At 50.5% G+C, this 21,621-nt stretch overlaps 1 protein-coding gene across 1 annotated transcript in view; it reads left to right on the top strand.

Annotated features, from left to right (window-relative positions):
* Positions 1 to 8,533: 8,533 nt before the first annotated feature.
* RASSF5 (Ras association domain family member 5) overlaps positions 8,534 to 21,621 on the top strand; it is a 74,095-nt gene continuing 61,007 nt past the window's right edge. The window contains exon 1 of the mRNA XM_017880908.1: positions 8,534 to 9,090. Within this exon, the coding sequence (XP_017736397.1) occupies positions 8,634 to 9,090 (457 nt within the window). The 5' untranslated portion in view covers positions 8,534 to 8,633. The remainder of the gene's footprint in view (positions 9,091 to 21,621) is intronic.

Here is a 21,621-nt window from a genome sequence, read left to right as displayed (position 1 = left end):
CCTTCTTCCCCATCTTTGTGGTTTTATCTGCCTCTGGTCTTTGATGATGGTGACGTACTGATGGGGTTTTGGTATAGGTGTTCTTCCTGTTTGATAGTTTTCCTTCTAATAGTCAGGACCCTCAGCTGTAGGTCTGTTGGAGATTGCTTGAGGTCCACTCCAGACCCTGTTTGCCTCAGTTGAAAATGCAGAAATCACCGGTCTTCTGTGTCGCTCGCGCGGGGAGTTGGAGACTGGAGCTGTTCCTATTTGGCCATCTTGCTCCGCCCCCCAAATGTAATATTATTATTTTTTGAGACGGAGTTTCGCTCTTGTTGCCCAGGCTGGAGTACAATGGCGCGATCTCAGCTCACCGCAACCTCCGCCTCCCGGGTTCAAGCTATTCTCCTGCCTCAGCCTCCTGAGTAGCTGGGATTACAGGCATGTGCCACCATGCCCGGCTAATTTTGTATTTTTAGTAGAGATGGGGTTTTTCTGTGTTGGTCAGGCTGGTCTCAAACTCCCGACCTCAGGTGATCCACCCACCTCGGCCTCCCAAAGGGCTAGGATTACAGGCGTGAGCCACTGCACCGGTCCAAAACACAATATTATTAACACAATAGTTTTCTGCATACTCTGCTCACCTTCCTCATCTCCTCCCCACCTCATTCAGCTATGAGCGCCTGCACAGGGTAGGTAGAAGAAACAGAAGGTCTTGTCTGAGATGGGCTGCGTCGGGGGCTCAGATCAGTCACAGATATCTGGGAAGATTCCGTGTGGCATTCAGATTCATGGCTAGCAAACTCTTAAAACAGGCTGATCCAAGCTAAAAGGGGGCCTAACTGGAAGGATGAGGGGGCCTGTCCCAGGTACCCAGGCTAGAAGTACAGTCAGCTCTGGAGGGCATGGTGCTGCAGGGCTATATCTCTATTTCTCTCCCAGAATCCACACAGTTTCCTCTCGTGAGACTGCTGTCCTGGTTTCAAAACACATATTTTGGGACCCCACTCAGCTACTGAATCCAATCGGTAAGGGTGTGGCCCAGGAATCTGTATTATTGATGAGCTTCCCTGGTAATTCTCACACCAGCTCAGGTTTGAGAACACTGAGGCAGAGTTTACAAAGATCCTGCAGAAGGCATGTGAATGGTCCAACAGAGGCCAATTGGCAGTGCATGGTACACTGGACCAGGCACCCCACCCCATACCCACCCTGAGAGCTGAGGCCAGGGCAGCCAGTCTAAGGACAGGATGGATCTCAACCACGGCCAGGCCACCCTCCTACTGGAACCACCGTTTGCTTTCATGGAGCCGCTTTGCTTCACTGTCCTCAAAGGATTGCTGCAACTGGTCATTTTGGGTTCACTTCCAAACTGCTTCACTGATTTTTTTTTTTATTTATGTTTATATATTTGTTTAGGACAGATCCTTGCTCTGTCACCCAGCTGGAGTGCAGTGGCGCAATCTTGGCTCACTGCAACCTCCAACTTCCTGGTTTAAGTAATTCTCCTGCCTCAGCCTCCCAAGTAGCTGGTACTACGGGCACGTGCCACCACGCCCAGCTAATTTTTGTATTTTTAGTAGAGACAGGGTTTCACCGCATTGGCCAGGATGGTCTCGATCTCCTGATCTCGTGATCAGCCCTCCTCAGCCTCCGTAAGTGCTGGGATTACAGGTTTGAGCCACCGCGCTCAGCCTGTATTATTTACTTATTTATTTATTTATTTATTTATTATTTATTTATTTATTTGAGACAGAATATCACTCTATCCCCCAGGCTGGAGTGCAGTGGTGCATTCTCGCCTCACTGCAACCACCTCCCAGGTTCCAGCCATTCTCCTGACTCAGCCTCCCTAGTAGCTGGGTCTACAGGTGCCCACTACCATGCCTGGCTAATTTTTGTATTTTTAGTAGAGATGGGGTTTTCGCCATGTTTGGCCAGGCTGGTCTCAAACTTCTGACCTCAGGTGATCTGCCCGCCTCGGCCTCCCAAAGTGCTGGGATGACAGGCATGAGTCACCAGGCCCAACCATGCTTTGATGATTTTTTAAAGGGTGGAGTTCTGGCTTCTTTTCCCCCATCTCACAAAGGATCCTTAATCAGGCAACCCCAATGGGAAGTGTTAAGGAATGAGCCAGGCTGACCTGAAATGCCTTCAGTTTCTGTTCCTTGGGAGCTCAGAATGACTGCCGCTGGAGCAGTGTGGCGCCCTTCTCTTCATTCTTCACCAGAGACAGAGGAGGAGGGGTGAGATAAGAGGTGGGAGTGAGAAAGGAGAGAGGGATGGGGAGATGAAGAGGGATGGAGAGGGAGAGGGAGAGAGGATGAGCAGGGCATGGGGAGAGGGAACAGAAAGGAGAGGCAAGACAGGGAGACACAGAGCACAGAGGAGGAGATAGGTGGGGGCCGGGATGGGGCAGGGAGAGCCTGTGAGGTCACCCAGGCCACCCTGCTCTTGCTGGTCTGTTGTAACCCAGTCCATGACTTCCTACCACCACAGTGGGCCGAGTTGGCTTAGTGCTGGAATGCAAGTGGCTATGGCTTGGAGCCTTCCCTCTGGCTGAGGAAAAAAAAATTGCTGACAAATCTGCCTAGAATATCTGAGTTTTTCCAAAGCAGAAAGAAGAAACACATAAACACACACACACACACACACACACATACGTGCACACACACACCAGTCTTATAAGCCTGGCAGAGCAGTTCAGGATGGAAAAATTTCATAATTGAGATGGATGGAGGAGGTGCCACTAAAACTGGTGGAAAACAAGCCCCACCTGCCCCCACTCTACATGATGACACCTTTCCAGGAGCCCTCGTATCCCTCCCTGCTTTCGTCCCCACCTTGATCTGCCCTTCTTGTCCCCAAGTACCGTCAAGGACCTAGGAGATCCCCTTGGGAGCACTGGAGTTTGGTGACACACAGAAAGCCCATTCCACCAAGAGTGGAGATTGTGCCCCACCAGCCCTCAGCCCTGGCCAGCTACAAACATCTGGAGGCAGGAAATTCACCCAGTGACCAGCATCTTGGAGGAGGTACATGAGTCTTAAATGGAGCTCCCAATACCACTCCAACTTCTACCCCGCCCCAGCAGGTCCTCGGGGACCTTCCATGCTCCCCAAACCAAATGATTCCTCCATCTCCCCATCTCTGGGTGCAGGGGGCATGGCTTGAAGGGAAAAAAATCCTGGAAATTTAAGAAAAATCCTGGAAATTCTGGAAATTTAAGAAATCCTGGAAATCCTGGAAATTTAAGAATCCTGGAAATTTAAGAAAAATCCTGGAAATTTAAGAAAAAAATCCTAGAATAGGTGCAGGTTAATGAGCATCTCCAGTTAGCCCTGCACGGTGGGATCAGAAAGACCACAAGACCCAAGTAAGGGAGGCAAACGTGCAAACTGAGCTGCGACTCATGTTAGGATACTCTGAACGTCAGAGGCACAATGGGCTTCTTGTGAGATCCCAGGGAAGGAGCCATGAGTGAGGTCTGGGTGACTCTGAGAAGGCTCTGGAGGACCTGGCGTTTGGACTGGACCTTTGGAGTGGAGCAGGGTTTCCATAGGGAGAGGAAACTGGGAAAAGATTTTGCTGATCCTTCAAACTGCACCTACAAAGCGTGATCAGAGATTCTGAGCCCTGCCCTTTCTACCACACCAGCTGGGCAGGAGAAAGGCAAATTCATGGACCTGAGTGGATATGAGTCCAGACTGTGATACCTGTTTGGGCCAGTCACATGATTTCTCTGAGCCTTGATTTTTTCATCTGTAAAATAGGAATGCCAGCCATTTCACAGAGTTGCCATGAAGATGGAGTCATTCAAGCCAAAAGTGCCTGCCACAAAATAGATGCTCAATGCATGTTTCTTGAGCAAATACGTGTAACATATGGCACTTTACAAGGGATTTCTCTCACAAACATAATTTTGATCCTCCAACAACATTTTGTCGTGGTCCCTGCTCTCAGTCTAGTAATGTAAAATATGACTGACCCCCATCACACATTGCAGGCAGCACTCACTTCCTGGGAAAGCTGCGCTCTGTATGCAACACACTGCCCAAGAAGGAAAGGAAGCAGCACTGGAGACCTGTGTTTCGTAGTTAATCAAGATAAGGGCATTTTTTTCCAAATGTCTGTGGAGGGGGTCACACAATTTTAACTATTCACTACTGTAACCCCATTTTCAAAGTGTGGTCTGTGAGCCATATGAATCAAAGTCTCTTGCAAAATCCAGGCCAAAATCCAGACATAACGAATCAGAGGGTCGGGTCCAAGAATATGCATTTTGAACAAACTCAGGTTCATAAAGCTTGAAAAGTTTTTGAGGCTGTTGTGCCTGTTGTTCTCTTAGTCTGGTACATTCTTGCCCAGATAGACAAAGGGCTTGCTTCGTTCAGGTCTGTTTAAATGTCTGCTCCCCAGGAAGGTCTTTCTTGACTACTCAAATAGAGTAGCCTCTATCACCTTCATCCCCTTAATGTGCTGGATTTTTATCAAAGTACTTACAACCTGACATCATATTACTCTTGTGTTTGTTTATTGTCTGGCTCTTTCATTAAATGTGAGCTTCATGAACATATCCATTTCACTGTTGTACCTTTAGTGCTTAGAACAGTGCTTGATACATAGTGGGTATCAGAGAATTACTCCTTAAATGGATGAATAACTGCTCTATGCCCTTGAAGACTGCACTGGTCATTAGTGCTGACTGCCAACTATTTCCAGCTCTTTCCCCTTCTGAGCACAAGGTAGACTTGTACATCTGCTCCTGTTTGTAGGGTGGGGTCATATGACTAGTTCTGGCCAATAAGCTGTGAGCGAAAGTGACTGGAGCTTATAAATGCTGGTGTGGGATCCTCCAGGCTCTCTCAATTTCCCTTTGGCACAGTGATTGGCAGTATTAGACATGGTGAGTCTGATGAGAAGAGAGCCCATGCCAACCTGCAAAAGGCATGTAATGTGAGTGAGAAAGGAGTCTGTTATTTCAGGGCACTGAGCTGTGGAGCTTATTACTACAGCATAACCTAACTTGTCCTGACTCTTACAGCGATTCCATGTAGACAGTTGTGCAACTGTCAGAATCTCTGGGAGTTCCCTGAAAGCTTCGGGGATTTCAGGCGACTTCAAATGCCTCAAAGCCAAACAAAACCAAAAAACGTCCCTTTCAGGAAGTCAGGCCATGTTCTGTCCTTCCGTTTTCCTTCTTACTAGGGGACTTGGGGAGGGAGACTGGGGAACGGTGGTAAAACAACTCACCCAATGGGAAAACCAGCACGCTCTGGGACCACCTCTGAAGTGATCTCACACCCTGACCACACACTCTAAACTCACTGCCATAATCCTTCCCCTTGGTCAAAAATAAAAGGCAGCACACCCACTCTGCTGGGAGTGAGTCACAAACAGAAAAAAGTCGATGGGTCTGAGCCAAGAGGATCTACTAACAAGGGGGAAAAGCTCCCAGGGGAGATGTTTCAGCAGATGCTGCGGTCTCACCCTTGTAGCCTGAATGACCAGACAGATCCAAAAAATGTTCAAGTCCAGGCATCCGACACTACCCCAGCAATGTCCTGACCTTATAATGAGACTAGAGTTTCTTTAGCACTTCTTCTCTGGAGAAGAAGGAATAAGTTGCTATTCATGTGGGGGGTGTGTGTGTGTGTGAGCAAGAAAGAAGTCTATGTGTGTGTTGTGGGTGGTGGGGGGATGCTATTTCAGGGAGGAAGGGGACTGGGCTGGGAAAACTGGCATCAGAGGAGACACGCCCCAGGCAGGAAGCCTCATGTTGAGGTTGAGGAGGGCAACTACCCGCCCCAACTCTAATTTCTTGGCTCAGGGAGATGAACTTTAAGATAAACTTCATGATAAACTTTTTGGATTGGTTACATGGAGTTATATGATTAATATCTCCATTTTCATCTCCGTTCCCACCCAAGAAGCCAAATGTAGGGCTCTGGCCCTGTACTATCTCCTCCCGCATTCATGCTAAGAGACGCCACTGCCACTCCACCAAATCAGAGCTGGAGGAGGAAAACAAAAACTAGAGCATTTTTCTGTACAGCCCAGACAACTGGGGAAGAGCTTTATGCCTGATGGTTTCAGATAGTCCTCAGTTTCCCATGGCCAGAGATGATGCCCGTCCCCATGAGTCTCTCTATCCAGGAAATCTAGGCTGGGCTGCCCAAACCATGCTTTGAGGCTGCAGGGAAGGACAGAGATGGACACTGTTAGCAATTATTTCACAAATGGCATTTCAAAGCCGATCTTCCAGGGATGCACTTGTTGTCAGATCCCTGCTGCTTCTTGCCCCAACAGGCTGTCACTCAGAGCTCAAGCTGGGTCCATGCCCAGGACCTCACCCCACCCACTGTAATCCTGGGAGGGAAGGAGTCTCAAGTGTGTGGAGATGGGTAACAGGGTGTGGACACAGCAAATGTTTGTATGGAATACAGATTTCTGCAACAACCCCAAGAGAACTGCTTGCAGAAAAAGTAGGAGATGAAAATAAGACACCACAAGGGCAAATTGTATTTTCCCTTTTACACCTTCAGCAGAAAGTATTCAGGAATAGCCCCTATTGGGCTTTTCTCTGTCATGTCCACTGAAGTACACTTGTCCTGGGGAGAAGGAACAGAGAAGCCCATTCTCTTATCACCACCTCAGACCTAGAGCAATGGTTTTCCAAGTTGGGTCCCTGGATCAATAGCATCAACACCTGGGAACTTGCTAAAAATGAGTCATCTCGAACCCCAGCCCCAGACCTATAGATTCTGAAACTTTGGAGATGAAGCCCACTAATCTTAACAAGCCCTCCAGGTGACTGTGATGCATACCAAGGTTTGAAAACCACTGATGTAGCAAAAGCAAGGTTAGGAGAGGGAAGAGGAAAGGTAGAGGAGGGGTGGGGCAGAGGGGGTGGCCTGTGGCTCACAGCCCTCTTCGGAGCTCCTCTGTTTGGTAGCACTGTGGGGTTGATTGTCCCATGGGTCATTCCTCAGAAACCACCTTACAGGGTGAGCTCCGGCCTCTGGTGAACCCCAGAGCCCCAGGAACCTCTCATCTGCTACAGATTTGGGAGGCAGAGGACTATGATTACCATGAGGGAGAAGCCATGGACCAAAGCTGACTGGGAATTCCCTGGCCACTGGACTCTGGAAATCTTAGGAATTACCTAAAAATTACCTCTAAGGGAAAATAAAAGCAAAAGTGAAGATTCCCCTACGAAGCACTAGGAGGAGACCCGTCTCTGGCCTGGGAAGAGAGAGACCAGGTCCAGAAGAATTTTACACTATTCTTCTAAAAAATGACCACCGCTAGACAGACCAAACCGAACCCGTGTTTTAAGAGGAAAGCTGTGATCACTGAGTCATAATGACGGAGCTGGAAAGTGTCACGTTAACACCACCCGTCTCCCCACCTTCAGCCCAATGTGCAGTTAACAAAACTGGGGCTGGAGAGGGCCCAGGCCCAGGTTGAGAGATCCAGGAGTCCTCCTTATCCATGAGATGGGCCTGTTTCCATGGGCAAAGGTGCCTGTCAGGAACAACTACATAATTTGTGGGAACCAGTGCAAAAAGAAGACGCCCGGCCCTTTGTTCAAAAAGTAAGACTTTCAAGATGGTGACCGCAGAGCGTTAAACCAGACAGGAGTCCATGAAGCAAGCCTTCATTGGGGAAAGTGCCGGGAGAAAGGAGATCTCTCTTTGGGTCCCATGACTGAACCGTCCGTACCAGGTTCCACGCAGGGCATTTAGGGGAACTGGTATCTCCACAGTAATTACTCGAGCCAGCTCTAGGGAGCGGAGGGTTGGCTAAGGAAGAAAAGCTCCCCCAACCCTTGGGGCGCGGGAGCGTTCTCTGCATCGAGTCCCCTACCTCCCCGCACCAGTCTTCCAGGAAAGAGGAATACCCTACCCAGCAGGGCTGCGAAGGGAGGGGAAATCCAACCAGAGCGAAAGTCGCACGCGGACAGCTCTGCCAGCCCCAGCTGCGCTGGCTGCATCCGGCGGTCAGCCACAGTACAACGCGCGGCTGCCGGAGCACGAGCCGGGCATTCCCGACCCGCGTCGAGCTCGCCTCTAGAGGGGGCGGCGGGCGGAGCCAAGCCGAAGAGCGAAAGGGCCAAGGAGCACTGCCCTTCTGTCGGCACGATCAGCGGGACGGTGGCGGGCGGACGCCTAGACAGAGGGGGCCCTACTCAGACCCCATCAAGCCAGTTCCCAAACCTTTCCCTCCGACCTGCTCCCTCCCAGGGCGCGTGAGGGTGCGGGTGCGGGGTGGACCTGGTGTTGGGGGAAGTGATCGGCAAGGGAAAGAGGCAGGGCTGAAGGCCGAGGGTCCCCCGCAGAAATGCGCCCTCTGAACTGTACTGTACAGAGGCTCTCCTCTGCGGAATCCTGCAGCTGCTCCAGGTGACGCCCCCAAATCCACACTGGCGCAGACGTCACCCCGCACCGACCCTACCCCTCGGTCCGTCGGTGGTTCCCTTGGGTAGTTCTTCCTGCCACTCTGATTCTCCCCGCCCCCGCCCCGCCCCGCCCAGCAGGCTGCGGTCCCTTTAAAGGCGCGCTGGTGTGGGGCCGCCCCTTCTCTCGGGGCTGGCTCGGGAGTAGCGCAGTCGCCAAAGCCGCCGCTGCCAAAGCCGCAGCCACTAGCCGGGTATGGCCATGGCGTCCCCGGCCATCGGGCAGCGCCCGTACCCGCTACTCTTGGACCCCGAGCCGCCGCACTATCTACAGAGCCTGAGCGGTCCCGAGCCGCCGCCGCCGCCCCCCGACCGGTCCTCGCGCCGCTGTGTCCCGGCGCCCCTCTCCACTGCGCCCGGGGCGCACGAGGGGCGCAGCGCCCGGAGGGCTGCCCGGGGGAACCTGGAGCCCCCACCCAGGGCCTCCCGACCCGCTCGCCCGCTCCGGCCTGGTCTGCAGCAGAGACTGCGGCGGCGGCCTGGAGCGCCCCGACCCCGCGACGTGCGGAGCATCTTCGAGCAGCCGCAGGATCCCCGAGTCCCAGCGGAGCGAGGCGAGGGGCACTGCTTCGCGGAATTGGTGCTGCCGGGCGGCCCCGGCTGGTGTGACCTGTGTGGACGAGAGGTGCTGCGGCAGGCGCTGCGCTGCGCTAGTAAGTGTGAAGGCAGGGGAGGGGCGCGCGGGGAGACCGCAGTCTGGGGGCGAAGGACTGGTAGGGCCCTGGGGCAGGGAGAGAGGGGCCATTACACTCTCTGGCTCCAGGGGAGCCCCGACCATAAGGAGGTAACCCCTGGGGACAGTCCGCTCCTTAGTTCCCTGACCGGTATCCTTTAGTGCCTGCCCACTGCCTAGGTATGGTTATGCGGTAGTTAACAGATACCTGTCTCCTGACAGGTGCATGCCTCGGCCCTACACACACACACACACACACACTCGCACGCAGGTTGTGGGGGTGGGTGGGTGATGGCCTCGGCGACAAGGTCATTCTGTCATCTCCCTGTGCACCCTCATGGTTTCGTTGTGAGTTCTTGGGAGTGGGTTGTGAGACTGATGTTGAGATGACCGTTTGACCTTTGCTTATTAGGGTTACTGACAAAACGCTTGTTTGTCCGCTCAGACCTCTCCTCCAGGCTCAGACCTCTCCTCCAGGGGGACCTATTGGGACAGGGAGGAGACCTTGTTAGGCTTCGGATAAAGGCGGGCTGTGAGACTGAAGAGAGCCTGAAGTCACCTTGAACCCGTGCCCCCTCCTGCCTTTCGCCTCTGGCCCCTCAAACCTTTGGACTCTGCTCCAATGTTTGGCTGTGCCCTGCCTCCTCCCCTTCCTCCTCTTGGGTTCCTGCCCTAGTCCTCATGCTCTAACATTACTCAACTCCTGACAGGGTCCCTTCATCTCCACAGTTCTCAGGCCCCTCCAGTCACCTCCTGAGCCAGGCTCTTCTCAAAGCCAGAAAACACTGGGCCCGCAGTGTATACATTTTCTGAGCTAATCTTCAGTTTTCTTGGGGGTTTATTATTTTTCTCCTCCTACAGTTAGGGGTGCGTATGCCTTTAATAGGTGTCCACCCTCCACCCCCTCCCCGGCATTTGCTCTTGCGTGTTTAGCAGAGGATATCCACAGCCATGTGTTCATGTGTTTACATGATATTTCAAATAACTGAAGCCCAAAGCACAGACAATGGCACAGCCTCTAACAAGCATCTCTGGAAATGGATTGTGGTTTGCGTCTTTCAGCAAAGGCCCTTCCCCCATGACAGCAGCCTTACATCTCCCATCCAACTGTAGCCTTGGACAGCAGCAGCGATTTCCACATCAGGAAAACCCTACCTTTTCTCTGCCTGCAGTCTGCAGCCGAGGCTGTTCAGTGTGCTACCCGCTGCAGCTGGCTGCAGGGAAATAGAGCTCAGACTCTAAGCCTGGATCAACAGGAAGGGAAAGATTGGAAGGGCAAGGGGGTGCTGCTCTTTCCTCCACCAGAACTCCCAGTTCAGGTGCTAATTAAGAAGGAAGGAGCAAAGGTTTGTAAAGGTACATGTTGTGGGTAGAGGGGCTGCTGTCCTTTGGTAAATGACTGCAGTAGAATCGAGTGCAACTTACCCTTGCATGTGTCGGCAGCTTTTGCACTTTCAAGATTCCCTTACTGCATCCAACAACCCCTATACACAGGGAGAGAGCCGGGAGCCTCAGTGAAATGAGTTTTGTCATAGCTGGAATCCCAGGAAATCTGCTTTATTGGCATTCTAGTTTGTAGTTAGACTTTGGGGAACTATATCACTTGTTGAAGATTTTGCACATAGTTTTGTGATTTTCTTTTTCTGTTTTGGTGATAATGGTGCCTTTGTGTGTATTTGCATGTGCCTGTGTGAGATACTCCATGATTACATGAATTGATCATCATGTCACATCAGAATTGTCGATCTCCTTTGATTAAGTCATACATCATGTCTAGTGGCAGGAAGACTCAGGCCCCCGGGCAGTACCTCTGACTTTGTGCGTGACTTGGTGAGGTCTTTTTACTTTCCTGGGCTCTCATGGCCCCCCACATAGTTGGTTTAATACTAACGATGTCTGAACACCGGAGAGAAAGCAAAACTGGAATCAAGGTGCTACAAAAAGGAGTCTCTGTTTGTCATGATTAATATTTAACTAATTGTGAACCTATGGCTGGATGGCAAAAGTTGAGAAACATTCTGATGTGCGGATGAGGGCTGGCAGGTGGAGACATGGCAGGCCAAACTCGTGGAGCATCTTTCTTCAAGTTGAAGGGTCTGATTCCATGGTGGGGTTGCTTTGTTTTATCTTCATTTTGAAAAGCAAGTGTTAGAAATAGGGCTTTGAAAAAATCATACTACGTAGTAGTTAAGAGTACAGACTGGAACCAGAGCCCTGGGTTTGAATCCTGACTACCACTTAGTCCCCATGTTACCCCTGGATGTCTCTGTGTTCTGCTTGCTTGTTTAAAAAAAAATGGGGATAATGATATTACCTACTTCAGCATGTTAATGTGAGAATTAAATGGATTAATATACGTAAGGCACTCGGAACAGGGCCTAGCAAAATGCAATACGAATGTTTAATTCGATATGATTGTTATTGTCCCCTCCCATCTAACAACTGTAACAACTAGTCTGGGCTCGTGACACCTCCTAGGATTACCTTTCGAAGCAGTGAGTACAATTTGCAAACTCTGCCTGATTGCTGAGCTAAGTGGGGAGGTGACTGCCATAGGCATCCCAGAAAATTTAGGTATTAGGTGTCCTATAGAAATGCCACTCCTACCTGATGTCCTGCTGTGGCTGAGGAGACCCTTCTGTGCCTGGCATAGGAGCCACGAAGTCATTGGCTCCTTGTCTTTGTGTTACTTGCACCTAGCAGAGTGCCAGGCACACAGCAGGGTCTCACTACGTGGTGAGTGATGAAAATGATGGCTTGTTTGTGCTATTAAATATCCTTGCCCTTGGAAACAAGCAGGAGGGCATTGGGTATGTGAATGACATCTGTCTGCCTAGGAGGCTGACATTGGGTGGGAACCATGTTGGCAGAAGGAGCTTTTAGTAAGGAAAACATTTTAGAAAACACTCTTCCCACTATCTGTCTGCCTTTTTAGCAAAAGTTCATCTAACCTAAGCTTACCCCACTTCAAGGTCTGTAACCAAGCTTTGGTTAATGCTGGATTTGTGAACAGGGAAGTTCAGAGTTAATATTAATTTCTAGGATTAAAGAAATCATAGTTGTGAGATAGAGAAGGAAATCCAGTGGTGATATGTGGAAAGACAGAGAGAGAAAGAAAGGTTGTGTGAGCACATGTGTGTGTTTTGGGGTAGGGGTGGTGGTGAGGGTGAGAATGCATTTCTAGCATTCTAGTGGGGAATGGTCAACAGCAAATAACCAGAGAAACTCACTGGCTGCCCTTTGACTTTGTTCTCAGGGACTTTCCCTTACAGATGATGTCCCTTACTCTTCCTTCTGTAGAAGGTGCATGGAGGTGGCCTTTTACCTTTCATCTCATTTTGGTGGCTGCGTAAGCCATCCTGGACCGGGGAATGGTCTGGCACTTGGAGAAACCTAAGCCTTACTCAAACCCTCCTGGAGATGCTTAGACACACCTTGACCATTATCAGTGAATGCCACCTGTCTGCTCCTGGAGTCAGAGTCTTTCTCCAGAGGGGTGTTATTCAGGGCTGTGAAGTGTTAAGTGATTGGAATTGCATGGTTGAAAGGGAGGCCCTCTAACCTCCCGACTCTGTGATAGATTTTAATGATGTTGTGAATACAAGGCCCTGCCATGCAGCCCTCAGGGAAGGGCACCGGGACTATTCTTATTAAGAATGTCTGATGTCTCCCGAGGCCTCTAGTCTGGTCTCTCTAGTCTTGCTGCTGCACTATTGGCTGGGTTCAACTCTACTTTCTGCACTTTCTGCACAGCTGGAAGCACCTGCATGACAGCCCCCTGATCCTGCAGACCCGTCCCCCCCTTGTGCGTTCTTTGTGAAAAAGGCTCCTAGGACATTGACACTGATTCTTCCTGTAGCAGAGAAAGGTCTTCATTTCAGGCCTCTCAGAAATCATCCTGTGTTATTCTGGCGGCTTCTGTATTTATTTACCTTGGGCACTTGGAAGGTATTTGTGCACCCAGCAGCACTGAGTGTGTGGTGTGTGTTTTCCTTGATTTAGCCCCATGTTTGGCTTTAGAGTTTAAGAAAATGAAGCACAGAAATGGATATTTTGTTGTTAAAGATTGTGGGAATACCCCACTCCCAAGCCCTCTCCTACCCCTGGCTCTAATTGGGGTCTTCTTCTTGGGCAAGGTCCTGTTGGAGGATGTGTATGTTAGGGGCCAGGGAAAGGACCTGGAATGCTTTCAAAGAGGCCTTCTGAGCTCCCCACGCTGCAGCCCGGTTTTCCTCCTCTCCCTGCTTCCTGTCTTATCAAAAGATGAAAGTGAAAGGATTAAATGTGCGCTTAATTTTCCCCACTATTCATCAGAGCATGAAATTTTCTGATTATGGAGTGCGGGGGGCTTGAATCCCAGGTACAGTAAAAAATGATTAATGCCACTTGTCTGCCAGCCTAATTAGACTTGGTAATGAACGTGTGTGTTTGCCTGCTGATCCTGCGGAGTTATTAGGTGGAAGTGAATTGACGTCTCCTCGCAGCGTTGAGGGTTTGGTCTGCTATCCTCTCTCTTCTCCCCAGTTCTACTGGCTAGCCAGCCTGTGCCAAGCCTGGCAGGTAGTCCCTGAGTGACAAAGAAAAGACAGCCCCCAGCCCAGTCCCAAGGGCCCTGCTGGGTGGGAGAGTGAATTTATCCTGTCAGGGAGCCACTTTCTGTGAAGTGTGAGCAGATCAGGGGCCAGAGCTCAGGAGAAACTGCTGCAAGGCCGAGCCCAGGTCTGAGAATGGGCACAAGAAGAATTCTTTGCATGTCAGTAGTGTCTTTTCCCTGAAGAGCCCAAAGTGTTTTCATGCCTGCTGCTACATTCATGCTCAAAATAGCTTCATGAGGTCAGAATACAGGGATACAGGGATGCTTAGTTCAGTTGAAAGGGAGTTACCTGGTCAGGAGTTACCTGCTGGCTTTGCCAGGGACAGCGGTAAAGTTAGAACCTCTCGGGCAGGCCTCATTCTGACAGGTCTTCAAGGCTGTCCTGACGTCTCAGGCCCTCAAGCCATTTCCTCCACTTTGGGCTTCAGATCCAGCACCTCTGTGTGAGAGGCAGTTACCTGAGATGGGATGGCCATGGGTGGGTCCCAGCTTCTGCACCTCAGTGTTCTCCCACAGGGCTCTCTCTGGCTCCCACACCCACCCCTCATCCCTCAGTTTCCCCCATGGAGGGCAGCTGCTGGCACTCTTGCCCTGCCCAAGCTTACTATGAAGGCTGCTGAGGAACCTGTAAACACATCTCTGGCCTCACCAGAGGCCCTTCCTGTTCGCATTCCTCAGATGGCAAGGTGAGTATCCTTGGGTGGGTGAGTATTTGTGGGTGTGCAAAGCATGCAAGCTCCCCACCCCCAGCCCTTCTGAGGGAGCCATGTTCCTGGGGCTCAGTCAGCACCAGCTGGTACAATGTCCTTCTCACAAGCTTGCAGACCTGGGTTTGTGCTGGTGGCAGGATGTTTTCTGCCTCCCTGCCGGGTCTCGCTCCCTCTCTGCTGACTCTGGGCACCTGCCCCTCCCGCAAGGCTCTTTCTGACTCTCCAAGGCAGGGTGGGGGAAGGGCTGGCAGCAGCTGGGAAGGCCAGGCCTGACTGGGGAGATGGTTTTGCATTTAGTCATTTTCTGTTTTTTTCCAAGAGTTTTGGCAAGCCTCTCTCCACATGTTCCAGGCTGGATCTCAGGGTCGGAAGGGGAACAGAGCCAGTTTTGGGGCTTAGGGGAAACAGCAAGGAGGCTGAGGTGATGATGTTAGACCAGGCAGAAGGCTGGGTTCCCTGGGGGCACTGGTTTAAGTGAAATAAGGTCAGAGCTTGGGAGCAGTCATGGGTTGCCCCACCCCAAGGTCAAGACTATCTTGACTCAGACCTGGGGAAGTGACTTTTGAGTTTTTTCTGAAGCACTCATAACCATGCTGAGGAGACTCAGGCAGAGCCTGGTAGACCCCAAGAACTCTCCGTGGTGTGGTCGTTGGCTGAAGTGGCCCACAAGGCCATGCTGGGCCTGTTCTAGCATGCCTATGGTTCCTAGAGCACACAAAGCTTTGTGAGAGATGTACCCATCGGGAAATCTTTGAAGTTTGATTCTCTTTTTTGGCCTTTTTGGAGAGGAAGGAGGAAGAGCAGTGGGGTCCCTCCTGGCATCGCAGCATGTGTCCAGCCTCCCAGGGGAGAATGCCTCACTTTGGCTGAGGAGTCTGGTGACCCCTGGGAATTGTAGCACATTCCAGATTTTCTTTTGGATTTTCCTACCTATAACTACTGCCCTGGCTCCATTTGAGGGCATGGGGCAGAGGGTTGAGGGGGAGTGCAAGATGTGCGTGCTGAGGGTCTGCAAGAGGGTGGTGTTGGAAAGAGCAGTCTGTTCATTTTTGTGTGGCGCTGAGCAGGTGAGTGGATGGCTGAGTATGACATTTACCTGTGACAGGTTTATTCTTCAGTGGAGGGCCTGTGTGCCACCTTCTTCTGAGGTGATGATGTTATCCTGTGTGCTCCCCATTCCTGTTTTTGAACAAACATATTTCCAGGGTGGGGCAGGTCTTATTTAGATGTCTGCAGTGGCCATTGGCTGGGGCTGCTAGAAAATTAAATCGTGGCTTACATAGACCTTTAAGAAATCAGACTCCAGGTTTTCATGTAAAGGCCAAAAAGAAGAGCGATGTTCTTACTTTTTAAAAATCCTTTTATGTTTTGTTTCTACTGGATGCTAGAACTGGAAAAGAATTACCATTGTGTTTGCTGAAGATACAAGCTGGCATTCTGTGAACCTGCTAGGATGAGAATATTCACATGGAACAGGAAGAGTTGAGAATGGCAAAGAAATTGTCAGAGCAGAAATAACTTTGTTGCACTTGGCGGTCACTAAGGCTGTTTGGTGTGCACTGCCTCTGTCAGGATTGCAGTTTTCTTGTTTGGTCGATAGAGCTGATGTAATCAGGGCCATCTCATAGATGAGGAAACACAGCATTCAGGGAAGTCAAATGACTTCACTAAGATAACCCCAATCATTAGTAGCAAAACCAGCACCAGAACCCAGCACGGCATTTTGCCTTAGACTAACATCATTGATCACGCAAGTTAGTTGACTTCACTTATTCATCTGCTGCCCTTCTGCCAGCGAATGTTGAAATGTCCAAAAAGGGAGGTACAGAAAAAAAAGGAAGGTGAGCCATATACAAGCTAGATAATCAGCCAGGACTGGGTAATTGAGAGTTGGCTCCACTTCAGCCAATTTTCAACAATCAGTTTCCAAATTGATCGTCATCATGTGTAAATCATGAGATCTTTAGACAAAGGGTGAAGTTTTTCCACATCTTAAGATGAAAGAAACAAGTGTGTCTCTCCCTGTTCCCACCTCGCCCCGTAGGTGTTCAGTGTGTGAAGGGGGTGGGCCTGGAAATGCAGGTGGAGGATCTTTTTCTGTTCCACTCCTCCTTCTTGCCATGACCCAGCTGTCAGAGCTCATGACACAGGACTAGTCAGGGACCAAAGTGAAATTAACAGACTGGATCCTAGAGCGGACAGCTAGGGTGAAGAAGAGATGGATAGGTACTGGACAATAATCTGAGGTTGCCTAATGGACTTCTGGCTCTGGCCCCACGAGAAACAGTACATCTGGGGAAACCTCCCACCCCTAAGCCGGCTCTGACTCTGTATATTTCTCCAGGTCCGTCTCTTATTTGGGAGCAGGTACCACTGCTTATTTTTCTTGCTAATTTGCAGGAGGCTGATTTTTCTATCCAAGTTGAATGGAAGTTGCAGACTTTGTGGTTTCTGCTGAAAGAATTATGTGGGTTTTTTGCATCTGAAGAAGGTATTAACCTACCCCCCTCAAAAAAACTTCAGAGATGCCTTATTATTCAACTGAAACAACAGATTCCAGTTGTAACATGAGAGTTTTGAGAGAAATGTTGAGCATATTGTCCATGAATGTCTATCCTAGCGATGAGTGTTTTTTAAAAGCCATCTGGAGGTAACCTTTATATAAAATAGGGTGATAATATATTGTACCCCAGCAAGTAAGACGGTGAAGGTTGTTGCTTCAAATTATGCCAGACTTTGGCTGGACTTGCCTCCAGCATGGAGGTCATTGAGTCATCGCTTAGATGTTAGAGACAGCAAGAGGTCATTGCAGGCATTTCCCTGCCTCTAGGTAGTTCTCCTCCCAGACCATCATTACAATAGAAAAATCTATCTAGTTTTCCAAAGGTCAGGAGTGAAGATCCTAGAGCTTCTGAAAGCCCCATCTCCAGACTCTGCCAGTTCTTTCCTGTTGTCTTTCCCAATGACTTAACCTGTCAAAGAATAGCTCAGTGATGAGGAGAAAAGAGAAGTGAGATCAGCATATTCTGCAGCCCAAACGGGGCATTCGGAAGGGATTTCCCCGCATTACATGTGCCTTTTTCTTTTCTTTCTTTCTTTCTTTTTTTTTTTTTTTTGAGATGGAGTCTCGTTCTGTCGCCCAGGCTGGAGTGCAGTGGCACGATCTCGGCTCACCGCAACCTCCATCTCCTGGGTTCAAGTGATTCTCCTGCTTCAGCCTCCTGAGTAGCTGGTACTACACATGCATGCCACCACACCCGGCTGATTTTTTTTGTATTTTTAGTAGAGATGGGAATTCACCGTGATAGCCAGGATTGTCTCAATCTCCTGACCTCACGATCCACCTGCCTCGGCCTCCCAAAGCGCTGGGATTACAGGTGTCAGCCACCACACCTGGCCGTGACTCATATTTTAAAGTTCCCCCAGTAGCCCCATGTTCTCTTCTTTGAGGGCAGGGATGGGAATGAGCCCTTGCCTGTGCTCAGCCAGGCAGGACTTCCTGGGCCTTCTTGGAGATCTTGGGTGCAAGGACTAGAGCTACAGCAGGGCAAGGAACTTGGCTCCCACCCCTTGCTTGATGGTCCCAAGTGTCATTTCAGGACCTGGACTTGTTTATGCCCTTCTTCTGGTACAGAAGTTGCTTGGTAAACTAGAGAGGGCCACAACAAAGGCTATGGGCAGCTCCCTTCTCCCTGAGGAAGCATTAGGGAGAAAGAACCAGTCTGCAACTGAGGAAGGGTGGCATCCGAGCACAGACGTGTAAGTGCATCTTCCACAAGAGATTCTGCAAGTGTGTGATTCCTCTGAGGTGCATTTCCTCTGGTTAAGGGAGAGGTGTCCCTGCTGGGCATGGTGGCTTCACACCTGTAATCCCAGCACTTTGGGAGACTGAGGCAGGATAATCTCTTGAGTCCAGGAGTTCAAGACCAGCCTGGGGAACATGGTGAGACCTCCGCCTCCACAAAAAATATAAAAATTAACTGGGTATGGTGGTGCCTGCCTGTAGCCCCAGCTACATGCTGGGAGGTAAGAGAATCACTTGAGCCCAGGAGGTCGAGGCTGCCGTGAGCCATGATTGGACCATTGTACTCCAACCTGGGCAACAGAGCAAGATCCTGCCTCAAAAGAAAAAAGAAAAAAGAACAAGTGTCCCTCCTTCATGTTAAACTGGTCTCTGCTGGTGGTTGACAGGTGAGTCCTGTCATCTCTGGGCAGTCTGGGAGGGGCACCCCTCTCTAATGGCTTTTCTGGAAGGCTCTGCTGCCTGTCTGGTGCCAGTCTTCTATCTTGGACTGGGCAACAGGGCCTCCCAGAACTTTTCTACTAGGGCTTGGCAGCTTCTGGGAGTCACAGTGAGGGAACACCTGTGAGTACTGGGGCAAGAGAATAACATTTCTGCCCTTTTGTGAGAGACTGATCTTTTCTCACCACCCCGCACCCATAGGGTCGCATCCTCTTCTACTTAGGTATCTAGTCTCAGATAAATGAATGGCCTGACCCTCTTAAAGCAACACCACCTCCTTACGGGCCCTTCCCCCACCTGGGCTTAGCACGGGAGGATGTGAATTAGCCCCAGTTTGTCCCTTAGGAGCCTGTACAGCTGGTGAAGCATTAGTAATCCACCATCCCCAAAGAAATCCATTAACGAGCTCCTGGGCTGGGCACGTGGTGTGAGGTAACCGATCACTTCTGTCGTCTGAAACTTTGGAGACATTGATTTTCAGACTCACAGGCGCGACTGAGAAGTGAGGCTCGGGGCAGGCTCTTCCCTGCAGCCTGTTTGGTGGGGGCATTTTTATCTTATCAAGCTAAAAGCCCCAGGAATAGAAAGTTTTCCATTGGGGGAGGTGGAGGGGAAAGGACCTCAGTGCGGGGAGAGAAGGATCGTCAGTCAGTCAGTGCGTGTACCAGAGCCTGAGGGCCCAGGTGACTGTCCGGGTCATGCGAGGCCCAGGGCCCTTCCCGGAGCCCTCCCCCACCCGGCACTCCACCCCTGACGCCAAGCCTGGAGAAAAGCTATTGATCTCCTGTGCTGAGATGACTGAGGGCCAGGAGGAGAAGGCCACCACTGCCTGCTTTGGGACGGTCACTGCTCAGCTCCAGCGGCTCTTCTGCAGGCTCCCGAAGAGCCGCTCGGTCTCCAAAAAGCACCAGATCCTGCAGAGGTTCCGCAACGGGGCCCGGAGGGCCCGGGGTAGGTCCAAGCCAATCTGGTTGGGGGAGCTTGGGTTCTGAGGCGTCTGCTCCTGGCCTCTCCCATGGAAAAGGAGTACAGGATCTTTCTGTCAGTCTGCTATTTAGTGCTGAGTTCAGCACCACTCCTTGGCCCTCCTGGTTCCACAGAGACAAAGGCTTAGGTACTGTCATCTTGCCTGGTATGGGCTGAACAGCCAGACCCAAAGGACATGGTCTGCCTGTTTCGGAGGCCTTGAGTTGGTAGTGGATTTTAACAACTTTTTGTTGGCTGAGAATTAGGGCCAAGCAGTCGTCTTAATCAGGATCACTGAGCTGGCAGAATATGGGTATCTCAGATGGCCACTGTTTTCCATTCTGCCTATCATGTAGCCCTTCAGACCCTGCTGAGCTGCTGAATCAGCCTTCTGAGGACCGGGGAACAGTGACGTTTCCCAGGCAAAGGCTTCTTACCCGCAGAGTTAGTGAAGGTGCAGGCTGCGTGGGGCTGGAGGCTGCTGGGCAGAACACAGCTGGACAGGAGCCCTGGCCTCGGGAAGTGGCCAGATCACTGATTCCTCTCCTGAGCACTAATTAGGGCAAGAACAGTCCTTGCCTGAAGAAGGATAACTGGACGGCATAGCAGTGAGTGAAAGATAAGAGCCAGAGACAGCAGCAATCCAAGTCATCACAGGACCTTAGGTCATCCCGTGCCCCTTTTCCAATGAAAGGAAGCTAGGATCAACAAAAGGCAGCCTGCTGGTGGCAGTGCCAGGACCAGCAACCCTGGGCACGTGCCTTCCAGCCTGGGATTCCTTCCGCTGTCTCATGCTGTCCACAGCATCTTACATTTCTGTAGCACTCTCTGCTAAAGACTCAGAGCATTTACGTTTGTTTGCTTTCACTATCATTTATTCCCTCCAGATCCTGGTGTGGTGGGAATGGGAAGGGGATTATTCTGCTTCACAGATGAGACAGCTCACACAAGTAAGGCCCCCGTTGAAGGTCATTGCCATCTGGCCGGGTCTGGAACCCGCTTCTCTTTAACGATTGGCACTCTTTGGGGCATACACACTTTTCTTGGGCCCCCGTCCCCATTTTTCTCTGTACTTCTCTCATATACTTCCAAGAATCAGTGGGGATCTAGGCAGGGCACCACACTAAGTCATAGGAATGGGACTAAAATGAAGTGCCATCTCTGGGCTAAGTTTTTGGAAGCAGAGTTTTAAAAAACAATAGGATCTTGACTATGAAAGATATGACTTTTCTGATTAAGGCTTTCCCTCTTGAGAAGTGGACATTTTAATTGAACTAGACCTAATCCCCATTTGAAGACAAATATTCCTTAGCCAGCCTGAATAATTTATCCTCATCGATAGCCTAATACATACTGTGACCTTCACTGAGAAGAGAATTGGACACCGAGTTCCTCAATTTAAATGCTCACGAGCGTGTTGGTATTCATCCTCTCTTTCCCCCTCCCTTACTCTCTAAGAATTATTCAACAGATCATTTCCTTGCTCTTCTGCTATTCAGCCCAAGGAGTTATAGATTTAAGTAAAATCAATCAGGGCTGAAGTGGCAGCACTAAGGTCAGGGCACATACTGCACTGTGGCTGTGATGGGCTTGCTTAACTTGTGTTAGCATTTGGGCTTAATTGACAACAGAGGAGGGGAGAAGACAGGATGCTCACGATGATGGGAAAGGTGGACTGCAGACTGTGGACGTCTGGAATATCCTAACTCACTCGCAGCCTGGAGTGCGGCATTTAAGAAAATGTGCTTGGTGGCCAGGTGCGGTGGCTCACACCTGTAATCCCAGCACTTTGGGAGGCCAAGGCAGCCAGATCACCTGAGGTCAGGAGTTCAAGACCAGCCTGGCTAACATGGCAAAACCCCGTCTCTACTAAAAACAGAAGAATTAGCTGGGCAAGGAGATGGGCACCTGTAATCCCAGCTGCTCGGGAGGCTGAGGCAGGAGAATTGTTTGAATCTGGGAGGCAGAGGTTGCAGTGAGCCAAAATCGTGCCACTGC

Source organism: Rhinopithecus bieti, unplaced genomic scaffold (genome assembly GCF_001698545.2).
Source record: "Rhinopithecus bieti isolate Rb0 unplaced genomic scaffold, ASM169854v2 scaffold_12049, whole genome shotgun sequence".
Classification (NCBI taxonomy): domain Eukaryota; kingdom Metazoa; phylum Chordata; class Mammalia; order Primates; family Cercopithecidae; genus Rhinopithecus; species Rhinopithecus bieti.
This window is presented reverse-complemented; position numbering and strand designations above follow the sequence as displayed.